Source organism: Eubalaena glacialis, chromosome 3, assembly GCF_028564815.1.
Source record: "Eubalaena glacialis isolate mEubGla1 chromosome 3, mEubGla1.1.hap2.+ XY, whole genome shotgun sequence".
NCBI classification, from domain to species: domain Eukaryota; kingdom Metazoa; phylum Chordata; class Mammalia; order Artiodactyla; family Balaenidae; genus Eubalaena; species Eubalaena glacialis.
Window position 1 is genome coordinate 15,058,223 of NC_083718.1, and position 19,832 is coordinate 15,078,054.

Genomic DNA, 19,832 nt, shown 5'->3' on the forward strand with positions numbered 1-19,832 from the left:
GATTTGCTGATATTTACTGGGTTAGAGCCTAAAACTGAAATGTTTGAAATAGATATTCATTAATTCATTTAAAATAATGATAAATATATAACATGCTAACATAAATATTTATGAAAAAATAAACATATTTCCAAACTGAGAAAAATTAGTGAGAAGAATGACATTGTTTATATTTTTGCAAGCCTCTTTAATGTCTAGCTTAATAAAAGTAACTGAATTCTCCTATCTGCTTCTGCATTCAACTATTGCAATATCATGGAAGCAACCTAAATGCCCATCAACAGATGAATGGATAAAGAAAATGGGGTAGATATACAATGGAATACTACACAGCCATAAAAAAGAACGAAAATTTTGCCATTTGCGGCAACACGGATGGACTTGGAGGGCATTATGTTAAGCTAAATAAATCAGACAGAGAAAGACAAATATTGTATGTTATCATTTATATGTGGAATCTAAAAAACTACAACAAACTTGTGAATATACAACAAGAAAGAAGCAGACTCACAGATATAGAGAACAAATTGGTGGTTACCAGTGGGGAAAGGGAAGGGAGGAGGAGCGAGGTAGGGGTAGGGGATCAAGAGGCACAAACTACTATATATAAAATAAATAAGCTACAAGGATAGATTTTACAGCACAGGTAATATAGCCAATATTTTATAATAACTATAAATGGAATACAACCTGTAAAAATTGTGAATCATGATATTGTACACCTATAACTTATATAATATTGTACATCAACTATACTTCAATTAAAAAAAAATCTGTTGCAATATTACATGTCATGTAACCTCTGGAAAACTCCACTGTATACTTAAGAGAGAATGACAGTGAAAAAGGCGTATAATAGTTTAGTATTATTGTGAAAATAGTTTTGATGTCACAGACACCACCAGAGGTCTTAGAGACCCTCAGAAATCCCTAAGCCATACTTTAAAAGTCACTGCTTTAGAGCTTAGCACACATACACAGCACCTTTTCTTCTAACTTGGGCACACTTGTGATGTGTAGTCAATGTCTCATTTTTTTCTGGTCATCAGAAAATGTTGGCAACTTGGTAGTTATACTGGGCCTGTTCATCAGACTTGATAAACATTGATATGGTTTGGGTTGGAGAGTATCCAATGCTTGTTCAGGTATCGGAATGCTCAGGAAGGTTAAGAGCATGGACTTTATGAATGGAGTTAGAAACTCTTCTTAGTCACAGTGGCAAGAAATTCATGGGCAGATCTCCCAGACTCCCTTGCATTTAGGTATCGATAGATAGCTGAGTTCCAGTCAATAAAGTGTTAATAAAACTATTTGCTATTTCTAGACCTGGCCAAAAAAGCAAAACAAAACCACACCTGTTATTTCATACTCTTTTCTTCTTCTGACTGCAGACAACTCCCAGGTGACCCGAGAAGCTACCTGTTGAAAATGACAGCACTTCCTACAGCCAGAATGACTGTGGGAAAGAGATCTTACCCTGAAGATATGTTCATACCACAATACTATTATATGGGAAAGAAATGAACCTCTATTATCTTTGAGCCTTTATATATTTTGAGGTTCATTTACAGTAACAGTGTTACCTGAAGTAAAACAGCCACTTACTAGATGTGTGATCTGGAAAAAGTTTTTAACTTCTGTACTTCTGTTTCCTCATCTGTAAAATGGAGATAATAATAGTACCTACCTCATAGGGTTGCTGTGTTGCCTACGTTTTGTTGTTGTAATTTGTCTCCTGCTCCTTGTATACATCTTCTAGCCAATAAGCAGTGTCCAGGAAACACTGAGCTGGATTTCTTGACTGGACTTTAGTTATCTTTAGAATACTAACCTTTTACGTCTACAATTCATAGGGGATATTTCTGAAATGACTTATGTGACTATACCAGACACTTGTGTATTATATGATTTAATACATCATTCATTTTTAAGAAGATCTTGGGAGGTTGGTTTTTGCTGTTTGTTTTTATTTTTTTTGGTCTTACCTGGCAAACTCAACTTTCTTGTTACCTTATAGTACAGATCCAGGTGCCCTGTGCCATTTCTTGGAGATAATCCTTAAATTCCTTAGGTCAATGAAAATGTCATAATTGAAATCTAATTCTGCTGTATATAGGACCACTAGCCACTCTTACTATTTTCTGGACAGCTGATGGAGATCAACATAATGACATGGGACTATCAACCACTTTGACAGTATATACATTAAAATCTTCCTTTAAATATGTCCTACTGGGTTGGATTAAAAAATGCATAAGATGGATACAGTGTGGATCCAGAGAGGTGATTTATAGCTTCACAGAACAGTAAATGCCTTGGAAATACACTTGATGGTTGTACAAAGATAAAATAAGAAACTAGAAATCAGGTATTTTTTTTGACTCAAAGAAGGAGATGAATTTTTCTCACACTGGGAGGATTGAAATTTAGTTATGAATAACTTAATTTGGCATTTCTTACTTATTTAAGGGCTATCAAAATACTGAGAGTCTAGTATCCTTATTAAGGCATAAGATTCTGGTACACCCAGGATTGATACTTTTAATATGTTTTGATTATTTACTTTCATTATTGAAGTGCTCTTCTTAATAGTTTTCATCAGAACTTACTTTATTTTATTATTTTATTTTTGACCATGCTGTGTGTCTTGCGGGATCTTAGTTCCCCAACCAGGGATAGAACCCGCGCCCTCGGCAGTGAAAGCACGGAGTCCTAACCACTGGACCTCCAGGGAATTCCCCATCAGAATTTTACACAGAAGAGAATGTGTACAAGAACATGGTATTTAACAATAACACTATAATAATTTAAATAATTGTTACTTGTATTATGGATAACTCTTTGATGGTTTTTAAAAAGAGAAGAAATTAAAGAAAGACAGCAGAGAGTTCATAGTTCATCTCCATCAAGATATTATGATGTCCTGAAATCTTAACTTGGAAGGACTGGAATTCCAATGCATACTAGTTGCAGGGGTAGATTTATCTTGAAGCTCAGGAAAATTGATCTTCAAGGCCTTTTGCTTGCATGAGCCCCTTCCAAGGCAAGCATGGATATATTTTTATAAAATTTGTGAATGTATAACATTTAACTACAATTTGTTATGGCCACTATCTCTTGCCCTTTTAACTTGTCTTCTGTCATACATGTCCTCATACTGATTGAGATTAGGGTAACCATGGACATTTATGAACTCAAACTAAGGGGAAGTTGAGTCTGGGGAATATTTAGTTTGGGTTCAGTAGCTAAATTTATATGATTTCAGCCACTTTCATAAAAAAGTTGTTAAGGCTTAAATATGTCATTTTCACTGCAATTTGGAAAGATAAGGAATGTGAGAAATTACAGACTCTTAATTTGTATGCATATAAAGGGAAGGTTTAAAGAAAAAGATCAGATAGAAAAATTAATATAATATGAAATAAAAGCTGTAAAAATGAAAAATGAAATCAACTGAAATATTCTGACATCAAGAAGAGGATTGTAACAAAATAAATTTCAAATCATACTCAAAGTAGGAAACTATTAAAAGAAAATGATGGATCTAGGATTGAAGCAATGCATAAACAATATGATTACATTGATAATATAAATTATGAAAAGAAGTAACTCATATTGGAAAAATCTAAACTTCTTACTGATTTGTAGATAAAATAGTGGCATCTATGATAAAATACAACTTAAATTCAGTCATACAATAAGGATATCCATGAAAACTGGTAATGATGCTGTCAATTCAACAATTATTTAAGACAAGTCACTGTAAATCACCTTAAGACAAGAAAACTTGAAATGCCCTAAAATCTTAAAAAACCCTTCGTAGATATTTCTCCAAATTTGAAAATAATCTACATTTCCATAATATTACAATAATGAGTTGTGAAGCTTTAAGTCACTTTTCTAAACTTTAAATAATTAAAAAAATTTTTTGATTAACTATGTGACAGGAAAGAATGAATTATCTTTCTATTCTCTCTACAGATAATTATAGTACAAAGCCATGGCTGTATGAAGAGGTGACCAAGGGTGTCAGTTAAACATGTCAGGGAAAAAAATATAGAGGGATGTCAGAAGTTATATAATCCAAATATACTATTTTTATGTTAGTGGAATCTGCCAGGTTTATCTTTTTACATGTATAATTCTTGTCATTTATTTTCCTCTTATAAATAAATATTTATATTTTATCTTGTCTTCATCATTTGGTTTTATTTTCTTAAAAAGCATCTCCCAAATTTTATAAATTTTGGCACCCCCAAATCTAGATCTGACTAACTGTGTAATCTTGAGCATGTGTCTAATCTCTGTGCCTCAGCTTCCTCATTTTAAACATGTGAATAATAATAGTACCTATTTTGTACAGATTGAGGGAATAATGTATAAAACATTGGGCATAGTACCTCCTAGATAGTAAGTACTCATTTAATGATAATGATTGCTATTAATATTAATGCTAATTTAATAGCTATAGAAAAATAAAGGAATAAAAGAATTATGGCACAACATCATCAATAATAATTTGTATACTCTCATTATTGCTATGAATTATTTTCTTGGTCCAGAACCAATGCATTCATGTGTTTGTGTGTTTGTTTGCTTTTTGGTAGACATGACACTTTTCAAGAGGAAGCAGTTTTGGTCTGCTTTTATGAAACGTATCACATGCACATAAAAAATGTGAGATTACATTTTTCTTTGTTAGACAACGTGTAGCTATTTGTCACAGTAGATGTAATTACGTGAGCTTTCATTACTTATGTGTTTTATATCTAGGGCAAATTTCTCAACCTCTCTGTTTCTGAGATTCCTCCTCTACTGAAAGGTAGATGAGGCTCCCTTACCTGGAAGGCGACTGTACACCACACCCTGTTCCTCTCCCCCGCAGCACTCGAAATCTTTGCTCACAATCTGTCCACCACAGCACTGCTGGCCATGGCCATCATGGAGCCTCCCAGCACAGCAAATCTGGTTTCCGGAGGTGGAGTATGGCAGTCTGCCACAGCAGGAGTCGCCGAGGCCAGTGGAAACCCGATTGTGCTGTTCATCTGGACAGCATACTTCACCTGTCAATTTAGGACAATAACCGTCATTGCATGAATTAAAAAAATATGCTTTGACTCACGACTAAATTTTAGCACGATGATCTTGCAGATGCCAACTGGTTGACAGGGTATCGTCATACTGGAGTTGCAAAATCTCAATACCACTTCAAAATGTTTGCATTGAAGTTGTATAAACACGTGTATAAACATGTGTCTATGTCAACTTAGAGGCAACGCTATGTTGCCTATTTTCTCTCTGACCCCTGATACATGAGCACATGAGGTCTGGTGACATGGATTAAGTGACATTACAAAAAAAGTTTGTCTACAAATACTTTTCTATCTATTTAGTATCTATCTATCTATCTATCTATCTATCTATCTATCTATCTATATTTTTTTTTTTGGAAAGTGGGATGGACTCAGAAATCAATTCTTGATAAATCTGTATTGCTTTTGATTATAATTTCTTTAACCAAACTACATTTATTTAACCAAACAAAAGATTTCCAATGGAAAGGTTAATTAAATGAGAGGAGGTAAAAATACTATATTCAAATCTGCATACTAGTATTTTGCTGAGCTATGGCAGACACTGCATTTCACTGATGTAGTTCCACCCACATTTCCCCTTTATATGATATTCTGAGAAACTTGAGACAAGAATAGAATAATCTTTTGCCTAGTGCCTTGGGATCAAAGGGTTCAAATATTCTAAATATGGTAGTCATTTTTTTTTTTTGTATGAAGTGGCTTCTAAAAGACAAAAAAAAATTTTAATTGCTTTTCTTAAGAATATCTTAGAAAGGACTAATAAGAACTTGGAAGATGTAAAAATCAAATTTCACCTTTCCTCTCTATCTCATGACCAATGCCTTCCTAGCCCCTGGAACCTTGACCTTCTCCTCCCATTGCCTTACTACTCTTCTTCTTCTTACACCTTCAAGAGACCCTCTTCTATTTCCTCCACTGCCCTTTCTTAAACATATCTTTCTCCCTGGACACTATCCCTTCATTAAATCTTATGAGGTATGTGAATATGATGGCCAACCTGGCAGGTTTTATAGCTTTAAACCACTGTCCAGATAAGATTTACATAATCTAGTTAATGACTTGCCAAACCTTCTTAAGAAAAGGCACAAGTTTCCTGAAGAATTTAGGATTGCCTCAGGGATTTATAGTCCTGGACTCCCTGATCTCTGTCAATTAGCTCATCCTCTTGAGAAGACAGGATATGCCAAAACTTGGTTAGCAAAAGCCAGATGAACTGCTAACCAAAATGATATTTAAAATGTGGGACAATATTTAACTACAGATAGATATAGAAAGAGTACAAAAGTGGGGCAAGAACTCTTAGCAGTTATCCCTGAGGTCTTTCTTATCCAAAATTCATTGGTCAAAAACCCATCCCACTAGGTGAAATGGACAAATTACTACAACCTACCAAGACTAAATTATGAAGACATAGAAAATCTGAATAGACCTATGACTAGTAACACAATTGAATCACTAATCAAAACCTCCTAGCAAAGAAAAGTCCTGGACCAGACGGCTTCACTGGTGAATTCTACCAAACATTTAAAGAAAAGTTAACATCAATCCTCCTCAAATTCTTTCAAACAATTGAAGAGGAAGAAATACTTCTTAACTCAATATATGAGGTCAGAATTAGCCTGATAACAAAACCAGACACATCAAGGAAAGAAAACAAGAGACCAATATCCCTTATAAATATTGATGCAAAAATTCTCAACAAAATACTAACAAACTGAATTCAATTCATTAGCACATTAAAAGGATTATACAACATAACCAAGTGGGATTTATTCCTGGATAAATTCAACAAGGATAATTCAACATACAAAAATCAATCAATGTAATACACCACATTAACAGAATGAATGAAGGAAAACACGTGGTTGTCTCAACCGGTGCAGAAAAAGCATTTGACAAAATTCAACATTTTTCTATTATAAAAACATTTAACAAACTGGAAGTAGAAGAAAATACCTCAACATAATAAAGACATATGAGAAAAACCCACAACTAACATTATACTCAATGTTACACTCAAGAAAGCTCTTTTTCTAAGATCAGGAAGAAGACAAGGACGCTGACTTTAACCACTTCTACTCAACATAATATTGAAAGTATAACCAGAGCAATTTGGCAAGAAGAAGAAATAAAAGGCATCCATATTGAAAAGGAAGTAGTAAAATTATCTCTGTTCACAGACAATATAACCTCATGTGTATAAAACCCTAAAGATTCCACACCCAAAACCCCATTTGAACTAATAAGAGAATTCAGCAGAGTTGCAGGATACAAAATCAACATACAAAAATCACTTGTGTTTTCATACACTATAAAAAACAAAAATGAAAAATCAGAAAAGGAAATTTAAAAAACAATTCCATTTACAATAGTGTAAAAATACTTAAGAATAAACTTAATCAAGGAGGTGAAGAAAATGTACAGTGAAGACTACAAACTGCTGAAAGAAATTAAAGAAGAGTCAAATAAATAGAAAGGCATTCCATATTCAAGGATTAGAAGACTTAATATTGTTAAGATTTCAATACTACTCAGCAGCTTGAAGCAGGATTTCAGTTCCTGGCCAGAGACTGAGGTTGGTCAACAGCAGTGAGAGCACTGAATCCTAGCCACTAGACCAGTGGCCAGTGGCAAGGCCCTGGCCCGTCAGCTGTGTTGAAATGAATTTCCACATAGAGACGGAAAGTAGTGAAGCAAGTAAAGGCTTTTATTAGGAGGAAAAAGAGTACAGTATGTGTGGATAGACACATGGGAGGGCTCAGAGAGAGACAGAGTCTCCCCCTCGTGGTAGTTGGAATCACTTTTATGGGGCATTTCTTCCAGGTTTCCTTTGGCCACTCATCTTGCTTTGCCTGGTTCTGAGTCCATATATGGTTTATCTCAGGGTCCTCCCACGTGTGCGTGAACATCTCTTAGCCAAGATGGATTCTAGTGAAGAGGCCTACGGGTAGTTGACATCACTTACTATGGGGTGGCTCCCCATCCTGTTTTGACCTCCAAGGAGCCTTTCTGCACATGTGTAGTTGCGGAGGCCTCCTTGACTTCAAGAATGAGGAATATGTGGTCTTTTATATCTTTTCTGGGTGGGGCCCAGCCTTCTCCATCCTGCTTTTATGGAGTTTCTGCTATTATGGAGTTTCTGTCCACAGGGGAGAAACTGTTCAGCCTGGGGCCCATCTATCTCCTGCCTCATAGAGATTCAATGCAATTGCTATCAAAATCCCAACAATACTTCTTGCAGAAACAGAAAAATCCATCCTAATATTCAAATGGAATCTCCAGGTACCTCAACTAGCAAAACAATCTCAAAAAAGAACAAAGTTGGAGGTCTCACACTTCCTGATTTCAAAACTTATTATATGGACTTATATACACTACCAAATATAAAATAGATAGCTAGGGGGAAGCAGCTGCATAGCACAGGGAGATCAGCTCAGTACTTTGTGACCACCTAGAGGGGTGGGATAGGGAGGGTGGGAGGGAAGCAGATGCAAGAAGAGAAGAGATATGGGGATATATGTATATGTATAACTGATTCACTTTGTTATAAAGCAGAAACTGACACACCATTGTAAAGCAATTATACTCCAATAAAGATGTTAAAAAAAGAAAAACTTATTATAAAGCTGCAGGAATCAAAACAGTGTGATCCTAGTACGAAGACAGACATACAGACCAATGGAATAGAACAGAGCTCAGAAATAAAACCTCGGGTGTATAATCAAATGATTTTCAACAAGGATGTCAAGACCATTCAATAGGGAAAGGACCAAATTTGTTGGAAAAACTGGATATCCAAATGGAAAGAATGAAGTTGAACCCATACCTTATACCATATACAAAAATTAAATAAAAATGGATCCAAGACCTAAATGTAAAAGCTGAAACTACAAATTTTTTAGAAGAAAACATAGGAGAAAAGTTTAATGACATTGGTTTTGGCAATGATTTCTTGGATATGACACCAGAAGCACAGGCAACAATAAGAAAAATAGATGATTTGGACTTTATCAAAATTAAAATGTGTTATGCATCTAAAGACACTATCAACTGATTAAAACTGTAACCCACAGGAGAAAATATTTGCAAATCACATATTTAAAAATGGATTAATATCCAGACTATATAAAGAACTTCTACAACTCAATAACAAAAACACAAACAATCCAATTAAAAAATGGGCAAAGGATACATATAAACATTTCTCTAAAGAAGATGACCAATAAGCACAAATAAGCTCAATATTATTAATTATTAGGGAAATGTGTATCAAAACCACAATGAGATGCCACTTCACACCCAGTTATGATTATTATAAAAAACAAAACAAAAACAGAAAATAACAAGAGTTAGCAAGAAAGTGGAGAAATTCGAACCCTGTGCATGGCTGTTGGTGCAGCTGCTGTGGAAAACACTATGGTGGTTCCTCAAAAAATTAAACATAGAATTACCATATGATATGGGAATTCCACTTCTGGGTATATAGCCAAAAAAATTGAAAGCAAGGACTTGAACAGATAATTGTACACCAATGTTTATAGCAGCCTTATTCACAGTAGCCAAAAGGTGGAAACAACCCAAATATCCATCAACAGATGAACAGATAAACAAAACGTTGTATATACACACAAATGGAATATTATTCAACCTGAAATAGGAAGGAAATTCTGACACATGCTACAACATGTATGAACCTTGGAAACATTATGTTAAGTGAAATAAGCCAGTCATAAAAGGACCAATATTATATGATTCTACTTATATGAGGTACCTAGAGAAATGGAGAAATGATCTTACTGTGAACAGTGCAGTTGCTGTATTTGTTACATTTCTCTGGGTGAGAGGTTTCTCCTGTCTGGTCTGCAATGTAGTTCCTATTTCTTAAATCTTTACAGCTAAAGAACTCAGTGTCCCTTGTTGGCAAACTTTCTTTAACATAACGTGTCACAAGGTCCAGGGGCAGCACCAGTTAATTAAACATCACTTAGGACAATGGTGGGCTTAGAGGAACAGTGTACATACCTACATTGGGGAAAACCAAACCAACTCTTTTTTTAAAAAAAAAAACTCCACTTTTGAGTGTAACAAATATCGATTGGATATTTTAGTCATATTTTCTGGAATCCCTCAGAATGTTATTCAGTTACTGACAGAAGAAAAGGCTTCATAACAAGAGGTGTGGATTATATCAATGAGAAGTAAAACATTTTTTTCCCCCTCAAAAAAGGGCTATTAGACATAAGATACAAGGATCAGTCACCTTGTCATTAACCTCTCAAAATGAATCTATTTCACGACAGGCTTGAAAATGTTTTCTCTCTAAAAGCTACCATGCAGTCTTAACAGTTAATTGTTATTCTTATCAAAGAATGACCCGCATTAACATTTAGCTTGAGGTCATTAGCATATTTATAAAAAAGAGGGGAGTGGGAAGAGCATTCTTTCCTCTGCTGTTCTTTGTTATAGGGGTTCTATGGAGGAAAGTTGTGAGAAAAAATGAAGTCAATATTGTCCAACAAAATGAAGTAAATATTATTCACCAATATTTCAGAGCTATCTAGAAATATCAAAATGCCTATACCTGTCTCAGCCTTGAACTGGCAGACTACTGATTGAATTTTAATTACATTGAAATATAAGATGGTTTGGGGTCAATACACTTTCTTTCTTAATGTAAACAGTGTTAAACCAGTTAATAAAGACCATTGGCTGAAAATAGAGGTCACAGTATAATCTCTTCTTTTAGGTACTGATATATTGAGATTCATGACTGAAGTAAAACATTTTCTTTGATTATCCAATAAGATTGCATTTTTTCCTTTTGACATCAAGGTAGGCATTCTAATCCTGTGAAAAATTAACCACTTAAAAGATCCAAATGTGGGCCATGCTCAACAGATTGGTAGATATTAAAATGCTTGAGGTCTGAGGGCTTCCCTTGTGGCGCAGTGGTTAAGAATTTGCCTGCCAATGCAGGGGACACGGGTTCGATCCCTGGTCCGGGAAGATCCCACATGCCATGGAGCAACTAAGCCCGTGAGCCACAACTACTGAGCCTGCGTTCTAGAGTCAGTGAACCACAACTACTGAGCCCGCTAGCCACAGCTACTGAGCTCATGTGCCACAACTACTGAAGCCCGCGTGACTAGAGCCCGTGCTCTGCAACAAGAGAAGCCACCGCAATGAGAAGCCCGCGCACCACAATGAAGAGTGGACCCCGCTCTCCACAACTAGAGAAGGCCCATGCACAGCAACGAAGACCCAACACAGCCAAAAATAAATAATAAATAAATAAATTAATTTTAAAATATATAATAAAAAAAATAAAATGCTTGAGGTCTGAATGAGCATGTGTCAATATACAGATCATGGAGGTTTTAAAAAATCTTGTTTTAAAAATTACTTATTAAAAAGTTTTGTATAATATCAATAAACGACCTTTGAGCTTCCATGACTTATTTTTGGGGAAAAAAAGTTGAATTTTATTTGGAAATAGAACAAAAGTAGATTGATTTCTTAGTTGGAGATCCGACACTTTGTGCTAGGATTGAGAAAGGTGACAGGTAAAGATCCTAGGTGTTCACAGCCATGACATATGCAACCAAGTGTTTTTCATCAATTTTAAGGCATAGTGGATATTTTTCAGAGTTGGGACAGTTCATGGCAAATCATAACTTATCAAAAATTTTAATGTGACTTGGAGATGAAAACACAATTGTTTAGTTCTATGCTAGACTTAGAGAAAAGCCTAATATGACCTATTGGTCTGAAGAATGGGAAGGATGGAACAACAGAAAATTTCCATCTCGCCTCTATAGTTATAATTTTCAAGGCAAATTTTTTTGCAAGGAGGGAAGATGTGAAATATAGTTGAAAACTCCCAAAGTGTAAATTATTTTGAGAGAGTAAAGCATCTGACAGTGTTTAATTCATTGCCTAACACTATGATTTGTAGTATAACGAAGTTAAGGCTTTTCTGCAAAATCTTCGTTTCTGTCACCATTGTGTTTTCTTACTTGGAAAATCCAGTTGATTAAGAGTTAATTATGAAAGTATTTGTGCATAAGAATCAGAAATAACTGTACTTTTACAAAGGCAGATTTTTCTATTAATTTTAAGGAAAAATTATGAAGAATAGAAGATCTCTGCCTTGAATAAACCTGCATAGTATTTAAACATTTCACTTTCCCTGTTTGCTCCAGTGTTTTGTAAAGGATATACTGGGTGAGACAATTTCTCGATACAGATATCTTGGATGGATATATTTGTACCGAACACAAGGTACACTGAACAATACCTGAATTAACTACATGTTTGGCATAAATTTCATGTTAAACTAGATATCTCAAAGCATTGGGCATCCAAACACTTAGCTTTCTTCTCTTTCTCCCATATCTATTTTCTGTGCTTTTAAAGAAGAAATAGGCATTAAACTTAGGTACTAGGAAAAAAAAAATCTGTATTCTCAATGGCTTTTCTAGAATAAATAGTAACTGATAGTAACAGTAATGAAGATTTTTAGAAGTCTGGAATAGTCATTTAAGAATTATGTTAACACCTATTAAGTAGACTGCTCAAAAGAGCATGGATTTTGGAAAGACACACAGATTTGCATTTCAGCTCTTCTACTCCCATCTATGTGGATCTGGGCATGTTACTGATGCTCTCTGAACCTCTTTCCTTATTTGTAAACTTAAGATAAAATACCAATCTCCTACAGCTGTGAAAAATATATAAGGTATCATATCATATGTAAAGCCTTGAATACAGAGCGTGCCAGAAACTTGTTGTTTTATAAATGCCAACTGTTGTTATCTTTATTTTCAGTTATATTCACTGGACATTGTTTTGTGTAGTTGAATTTGGAAAATGGCTTTTTCAGTTGGCTGATAAGGCAGAAGGAAAAGAAGGTGAGGAGGGAAAAATTCCTGATTGCTACTCTTTGCTACATCCCTCCTTCTCCTGCCAGACCTAGAGCAATTAGGGGGCCTCAGATAAATGGAACCTGTGGTTATGAACCCTCTAGGAACAATGCATACATCCTTCAGAACAGAAATGGAGAAAATGGAGAACAGCTTCACGGAGTGGAACACGAAGAAATTCACAGAGTTTATGGTGAAATACTCAGCCATGTGGATAAAATAAAGTCACAAAAAGGGAATTATCCAGCTCTCCAGATATATTTCTTTATGTAATACATATAATGAGTCTCTATTCCCTCTCTAGTTTGTACCTAGTCTTGCTTATATTTCAAAAAAGCTGAGAGAAGAAATGATACCTAAAGCCAGCCATTGGCTATGTGTTAGTGGTTTAACCTTTGGTGGGGAGGTGCTTAAAATAGTTCATTTACACAAGTCACATGTTTGCTTTTTCTGGTTCCCAAGATTACTGAGTACTACTGGAAATGATCCTCACCTGGTAGAATCCTAACGTAATACCCCGAGCAGCACTGATGATTCGGTTGTCCCTCTTGTATTCGGCCACCACAACAAACTCCAGTTGAGTTCAAAACAAATGCGATGTACTTCTCTTCACAACAGCGGTGTCCAGGCTGGGCGTCATAGAGAACTCCATTACAACACACCTGAAATTTGAGAATCAGGTATAAAGAAATAGTTTTATTAAGAATATTGTACCACCATATCTTATGTGATACAGTTATTTTTTAATAAGGACTTGATCTGAGACCAAATGTAGCATATTTCTGATAAAAATTTAAAGGTTTACAAAGTACATTTTCTCTGTATCATTCAAATTCTACCAATGCTATTTGATACAATGTAGCTTCTTTTAGCCTTCAACCATGCTTTGTGCTCTATTATAATACTCTATAAATATGAATTATCTTTTGAATGTCAGTGCTTCCAATGAGAAGATGATTTAGAATTGTAAATGAACAATTTCCTTCATATATATGTTTTTATTTTAATGATTGTTTAATTTAAAAACATCGCATCTGTGGAAACCTGTCTCTCATTGATCTTTTTTTTTTTAATACATTGCATTTTCCTTATACTAATTTATATGATCACTTATTTATGAACCCAATCTTCAGACAAGGCAATCTCAACAGTGTCCAACATTTATATATGTGTGTGTGTGTGTGTGTGTGTGTGTATATAAAAGGAAATTTATATGGAAATTAATTTTGAAAAGCCCTTTTAACAGTGTGTTTTCTCCAGGAGCTGTGGAAGAAATTATGTGCTTGAGCAATCAAATAATTATTTTGCATGCTCACTTGAGGTCTGAGAGACTGACACTCTGTATCTAGAACAAATGAAACACGGAATAGTGCTGAGATGTAGCCTCAGAACATATACTTGGCATAAGTTGCATTAATTAGATAGATGTTTCCTGTGGCAGACAAAATCAACCACTATTTAAGAGGTGCTTCTCTTTTACCTTTTTGCTCATTGCTACTTCCAGCCTGCACCGACATTTGATTCATGCTTAATACAAGGGCAGTAAAATATGGAATCTCTAAGTCTGAAGACTAGCTTAGTGCTTCATTCATTTCTCAAAAGTGACCAAAGAGCATAGAAACTGGGCAGAAGTCTATTTCTACGTTTCCTCAGGTAGCCCTGGTAAACCAACTGCAATAAATTGGCTTTGCTGTGTCAAGTTATTAGCAATGAAGATTCAAAATCAGTCTAATTCCAAGGATAAATTGCATGACTCCTTTCTTTGATGCCATATTCTATGTGACAAGTAAATTTTCAAATTATACCCCATTTTAAAAGAGTTAAGCAAAAACTCTTCTCTTTGTGTTTATGTGGGATTTAGGAATGCTGGTCATTTTTGCTTTCAGGGTAAAACAATACACACCTTCCTCTTGTTTTATGACAGTGACCTAAAATCTTGCCCTTTGTTGTACAATCTTAAAGAATTTGTTAAAGTCCCATTCACGTATAGTGAGTTTCTGGACATCGAAGAACATCCAGCCTTTTCCTTCAGCAAGATTCGCTAGGACTTACCATCCTTTTAAATTTTCAAGCATTTATTTAGTGATAGGTCATTAGGACTGGTTCCCTTCCATACTTTCAGTGTCAGTGCCATTCTCAAGCTCTTTCAGTCACGTGAAACTTGTGCCTTTCTTCTAACCAACTCTGGTTTAGATCATCAATGGGTCCCCAAAGGGGACATTTTCAAGAGATTATTTCTCTTGAGAGGTCTCCTCCTGAACAGAGTATTTCTTAATCTCCGAATTCAGTCTTCAAGTTTGTTGTCTCAGAAAACAATTTTAATAACTTGAGCTGGTAAGTGTGTAGCTAATATTCAAATAGGCAGCCTGTTCCTGGCTCTATGGTTTCCAAAAGTAATTCTGTAATCTAGTGATTCTCAAAATGTGGTCCCTGGACCAGATGTAGAGGCATCACCTAGGAACATGTTAGAAATGCAAATTCTCATGCTCTACCCCAGACTTCTTCTGGGGGTGGGACCTGCTGTGTGTGTTTTAACAAGCCCTCCAGGTGTGATACTCACTGGGGTTTGAGACCCATGGCTGTAATCACACGGGGAAGCTTGTATAACTATTACAGATGTTCCTGTAGTGATTTAGCCAAAAGACTCTTAGACTCACAATAAATCTATTTTCTACCTCTCTCCAACCTCTCACCCAGGAAATATATATTCATAGTTAACCCCAAACAAAATTTACAAAAAACTTTTTTCCTCTTGAGATTTTAATTGACTTCCTCTTTCGCTGACAATACCTGTGTGTGTCCTTAATCCTTAATGTAAAAATGACTTTGTTTAATGCATCAAAGGTTTTTTTTTTTTTCTCCTGGAGAAAAAAAATGGGAAAAAATGGGAAAATTTATTCTAGCAATTTTTTTTCCTCTCAGAAATTCTAAATTTCATTTCATTTTATGAAAGTGTGCTCATCAGATGGCACACATTTAATGCCTTAAAAATGACATAAAACTTAGGCATAATGACAATTCTGGAGCCTAAGTGTCAAAAAAAAGTACAGCTAGTAACTATTAGTTTTATGGCATTTCTTAGATGATAGCAACTGCTTAGCCAGTGTCAGCCATAATAATTTGTATTTTGATCCATATTGCTTCAACAACTCACTTTCATAATTACTATGTCCTTTTGCAGTGAATCTTTTGAATTTAGTAGTAGCTTTAGTCATTACATGTGTGATGTTGTTGACAAATAGGAACATTATTTCATCATGTGAAATCCTATCTTCAAACTGAGGATTTTCTGCATCATTTATCAATAAAAACCATTTACAAACCCCTCTGTCTGGCTGTATTATTGATCTGGTTCTTAAACTGCAACTAATATGAACACTAATCTGCAAATGGCCATAATTTAAAAATATTTCTGTCAAACCATGAAATGCCCCACTCACAGTTACTCATCAGTGTCATGTAAACAAACACCCACTTGTAGCTGAATGGATTTGTTGTAAAGAAAATTAAAGTCACTCAATCAAACAAATTTGGGAGGTTCTTTATCATTTCAATAAACTCATTTTCCTGTGAAGATGATGAAAAATGAGAAGGCTAAAATGCTCATCAGGAAGATAGGATTTGTATAAGCATCCTTCCTTTTCCATGGGGTCTTCTTGATAGGTGGAAATCTTGATCATGATAAATCATGGTTTAAGAAGCAAGTGATTTCCTCAGACACAAATGTAAAATGTTAAAAGTATCCTCTCACTTTTCTGGAGGTCACTTGATAGCAATATCATCTATCAAAGACATAGCAGATAATCTTTAAAAAATTAAGTCACAGTTTTAATTTATTATGTTGAATTGTAATTTCTTTTTTCCCCAGCTTTCTTGAAATATACTTGAGAAATAAAATTATATATGTTAAAAAAAAAAAAAGCAAGTGATTTCACTTGGAGTGTTTAGTGAGAAAAACATATTTCACTGACTAGTTTGAAAAGATTTACCTTAGCCTCAGGAGAGTAGCACCTGGGTCCACAGATAGTTTCAGGTTTTTGACACTTCACTGCTTTGCAGACTTCATGACTGTGGTCCTTCACTGACTTCTGGATTTTAAGGCATGAATGCCATGTTTTCCGTAAGAGATCATATCCGAGAATGATGCCATTTGGCTTCCCTGGAGACATCCAATCAATCTGAAGGGATCTGCAATGGACAGAATAATCAGTATTTCTGAAAAGACAACATTTAACATTGCTGTTATCAGTCTCATCTGCCTTGCAGTTTGGTCAAAAGGTCTATTTCATCAACAACTTCCTAATTAAAAAACTGGAGCAAAAGAATATATATATACTAATATATATTCTGATATATGCTCCTACCATAGACTATGTTTTGAGAATCAATCAAAACCATTTAAGCTTTTGGGAGAATAACACATGACATGGGTCTGGTGGTCTCCCACTTTAAATTTCAGAGGCAAAAAGAAAGTATCATTGTCTGTGGCTAGTCAGAAAATCAACAGAAAGTTTTGGTTGATAAGTAAAAACAAGACACAAATAATTTGACTTAGTAAATAGGGTGGAAATTAGAATATGTGTCAGACTTAATCCCTATTTATAATCCCCTTCTCCTTTGCCTTCCTTCCCTCAGCTAGGACTGGCCACGTGACCCATAGCTGCTCAAAGAGATGCAACCAGAAGATGGTGGGATTCTAATAAAGGTCCCTAGGAAATTTTAGCTTCCTTGATGTGGCTGTCGCCTTTTCCCCTTTTCTTTCTTTCTGCTAAACATGATGTCTGGAACTTTGGCAATCACCTCATTCTTCTTGCAACCATTTGAGAAAGACCATAAGAATCACAAAGACGCCTCTGCGGTATTTGTTATAACTGAACCAATGCCAACAACAATCTACCTCTAGAACTACTTACTTGAGCCTCTACTGTTGGTTGTTTTGTTACTTATAGCCAAAGTACATGACCAAATTGATAAAATCTTTTTATCAGTTATCAATTGATAAAATTTATCAATGAATTTATTTATTGATACATAACATTTATAAATTTTCTCAATTGATAAAATTGATAAGCTCCCTCCAAATATACTTTATCTTAATTTTTTGACTCATAGAAACAGATTTAATTCTGCAATAGTTCTTTATATACCATGATCAAATATGTTTTGTGGTCAGAAAAAGAGGAATTAGAGATTCCCATAACAAACTCCTTTATATTATTATGTTCTTGAAGATGTTTGATTTTTAAAAATTGAGCCACGGTTTACTCTAAACATATAAATATACTGTTTTGGGTGGTTTGGTATACAATGAAGGCATAACATGGGACCAAAACTTTACTGCATTTTCAATGGTCTATTAATATTTCATCTGCTGTACTGAGTGAGATCGTAACATAAAGCTGTTCACAGAAGAGTGAATCCTGAATAAAATGATCTACTCTCAGGTTAACGTGCAGAACTTTAATTCTGCACTTACGTCTACTTGTCAGAATGACACAGTCTAGATGACATACCTGTACTATCTTTAGTATTTTTTTAAGAAGTCTATAAGAAGAAAGTAGTTAAAGTTTTAATAAAGCCCCAGAGATTTGGACATGACATATTTTTGCAATTCAGCACAGCAAGGAAAGTCTGTTATTTGCAAAACACTAGGTAAATGTAAAATAATTATTTTTGTTCTCATTATTTTCAAAAAAGAGGGTGGAACTCTGATACTCAAGATTACTTTTATTGTTTTAATTCTAGAATTGTCAACCATAACAACCATTCACAAATAGTTATAGGTTAGCTTTACATATAAAACCTTCCAGTAAATACTCTGGAGAAGAGCAAGCACATATGAGTTTAGTCCCTATACTTTAAGATCTTAAAATAAAATTATCACAATAACTTATGTTGACCATCTTTCTGCCACTGTGTAAAATAATATTTTTGTTATACCTTTCATTTTCAGGAGAAGTATGTCTTTACAGGCCAAATTTTACTGGACCCAATCAGAATTCTAAGTGACATCACATGTTAGGAATTCAATTAGGCCCAAACATTTACATTAAAAAGCCGCAGTCAAGATAAACCTTGACATTTTAATAGACTGCTACAAAAGAAAATTATTTCCTTTTCTTGGAGGTACAAACATAACACTTTCACTAATAAGACTCCATAGATAAGAAATTAATGTCACCTATGAGAGAACAGTTTCACAGGTGACTTGTATAGTCACCATTATTATTCTAAGGTCTTTATCCAACTCTCAAAATTAATTCCACGTTTTGCAGATACCTCTTTTGTATTCATTGCATAATCAACTACAGGAAAGACTTCATTTAAGTGACATTCAAAGGTCGGACTTATCCACGAAAGCTGACGAACTAGTAAAGTCTAGAAAACACCATGTAGAGCCATGCCATTGTAACTTCTCTTTCTCGCACAGAATAACTGCGAAGTGAGACCACCTATATTTTTAGTGATAGAACGAACAGTTTTGATGTTGAGGATTTGAGTCAGGTACACTAATGAACGTGAGCAAAGAAGAATAGGGTGTTTAACACCTGTCCACCTCTCATTAGAACCCATGGGAGGAACACTGAAAAATCTTTTGGTTGTTGATTTAAGATGAAAGACATCTCTGAGAAATGCACACCATTATTAACTGGATTAATGGTTTCATCGCTTTGATGTTTAAGAGTCAAATAGAAGGAACATTCTTAAACCATAGGAATTAATGTGAAATATTGGAGAAACAAACCGAAGGTTTTTTTTGTTTGTTTGTTTTAATACATCAGTAAAGGTAGGCTCATGCAGAAACATGACCATG

At 34.9% G+C, this 19,832-nt stretch overlaps 1 protein-coding gene across 1 annotated transcript in view; it reads right to left on the reverse strand.

Annotated features, from left to right (window-relative positions):
* The window catches only part of USH2A (usherin), a 795,289-nt gene that overhangs the window by 195,861 nt on the left and 579,596 nt on the right, over positions 1 to 19,832 (reverse strand). The window contains exons 47-49 of the mRNA XM_061185303.1: positions 17,008 to 17,206; positions 13,512 to 13,680; positions 4,842 to 5,063 (exon numbers count right to left, since the gene is read on the reverse strand). Of these exons, the coding sequence (XP_061041286.1) occupies positions 4,842 to 5,063; positions 13,512 to 13,680; positions 17,008 to 17,206 (590 nt within the window). The remainder of the gene's footprint in view (positions 1 to 4,841; positions 5,064 to 13,511; positions 13,681 to 17,007; positions 17,207 to 19,832) is intronic.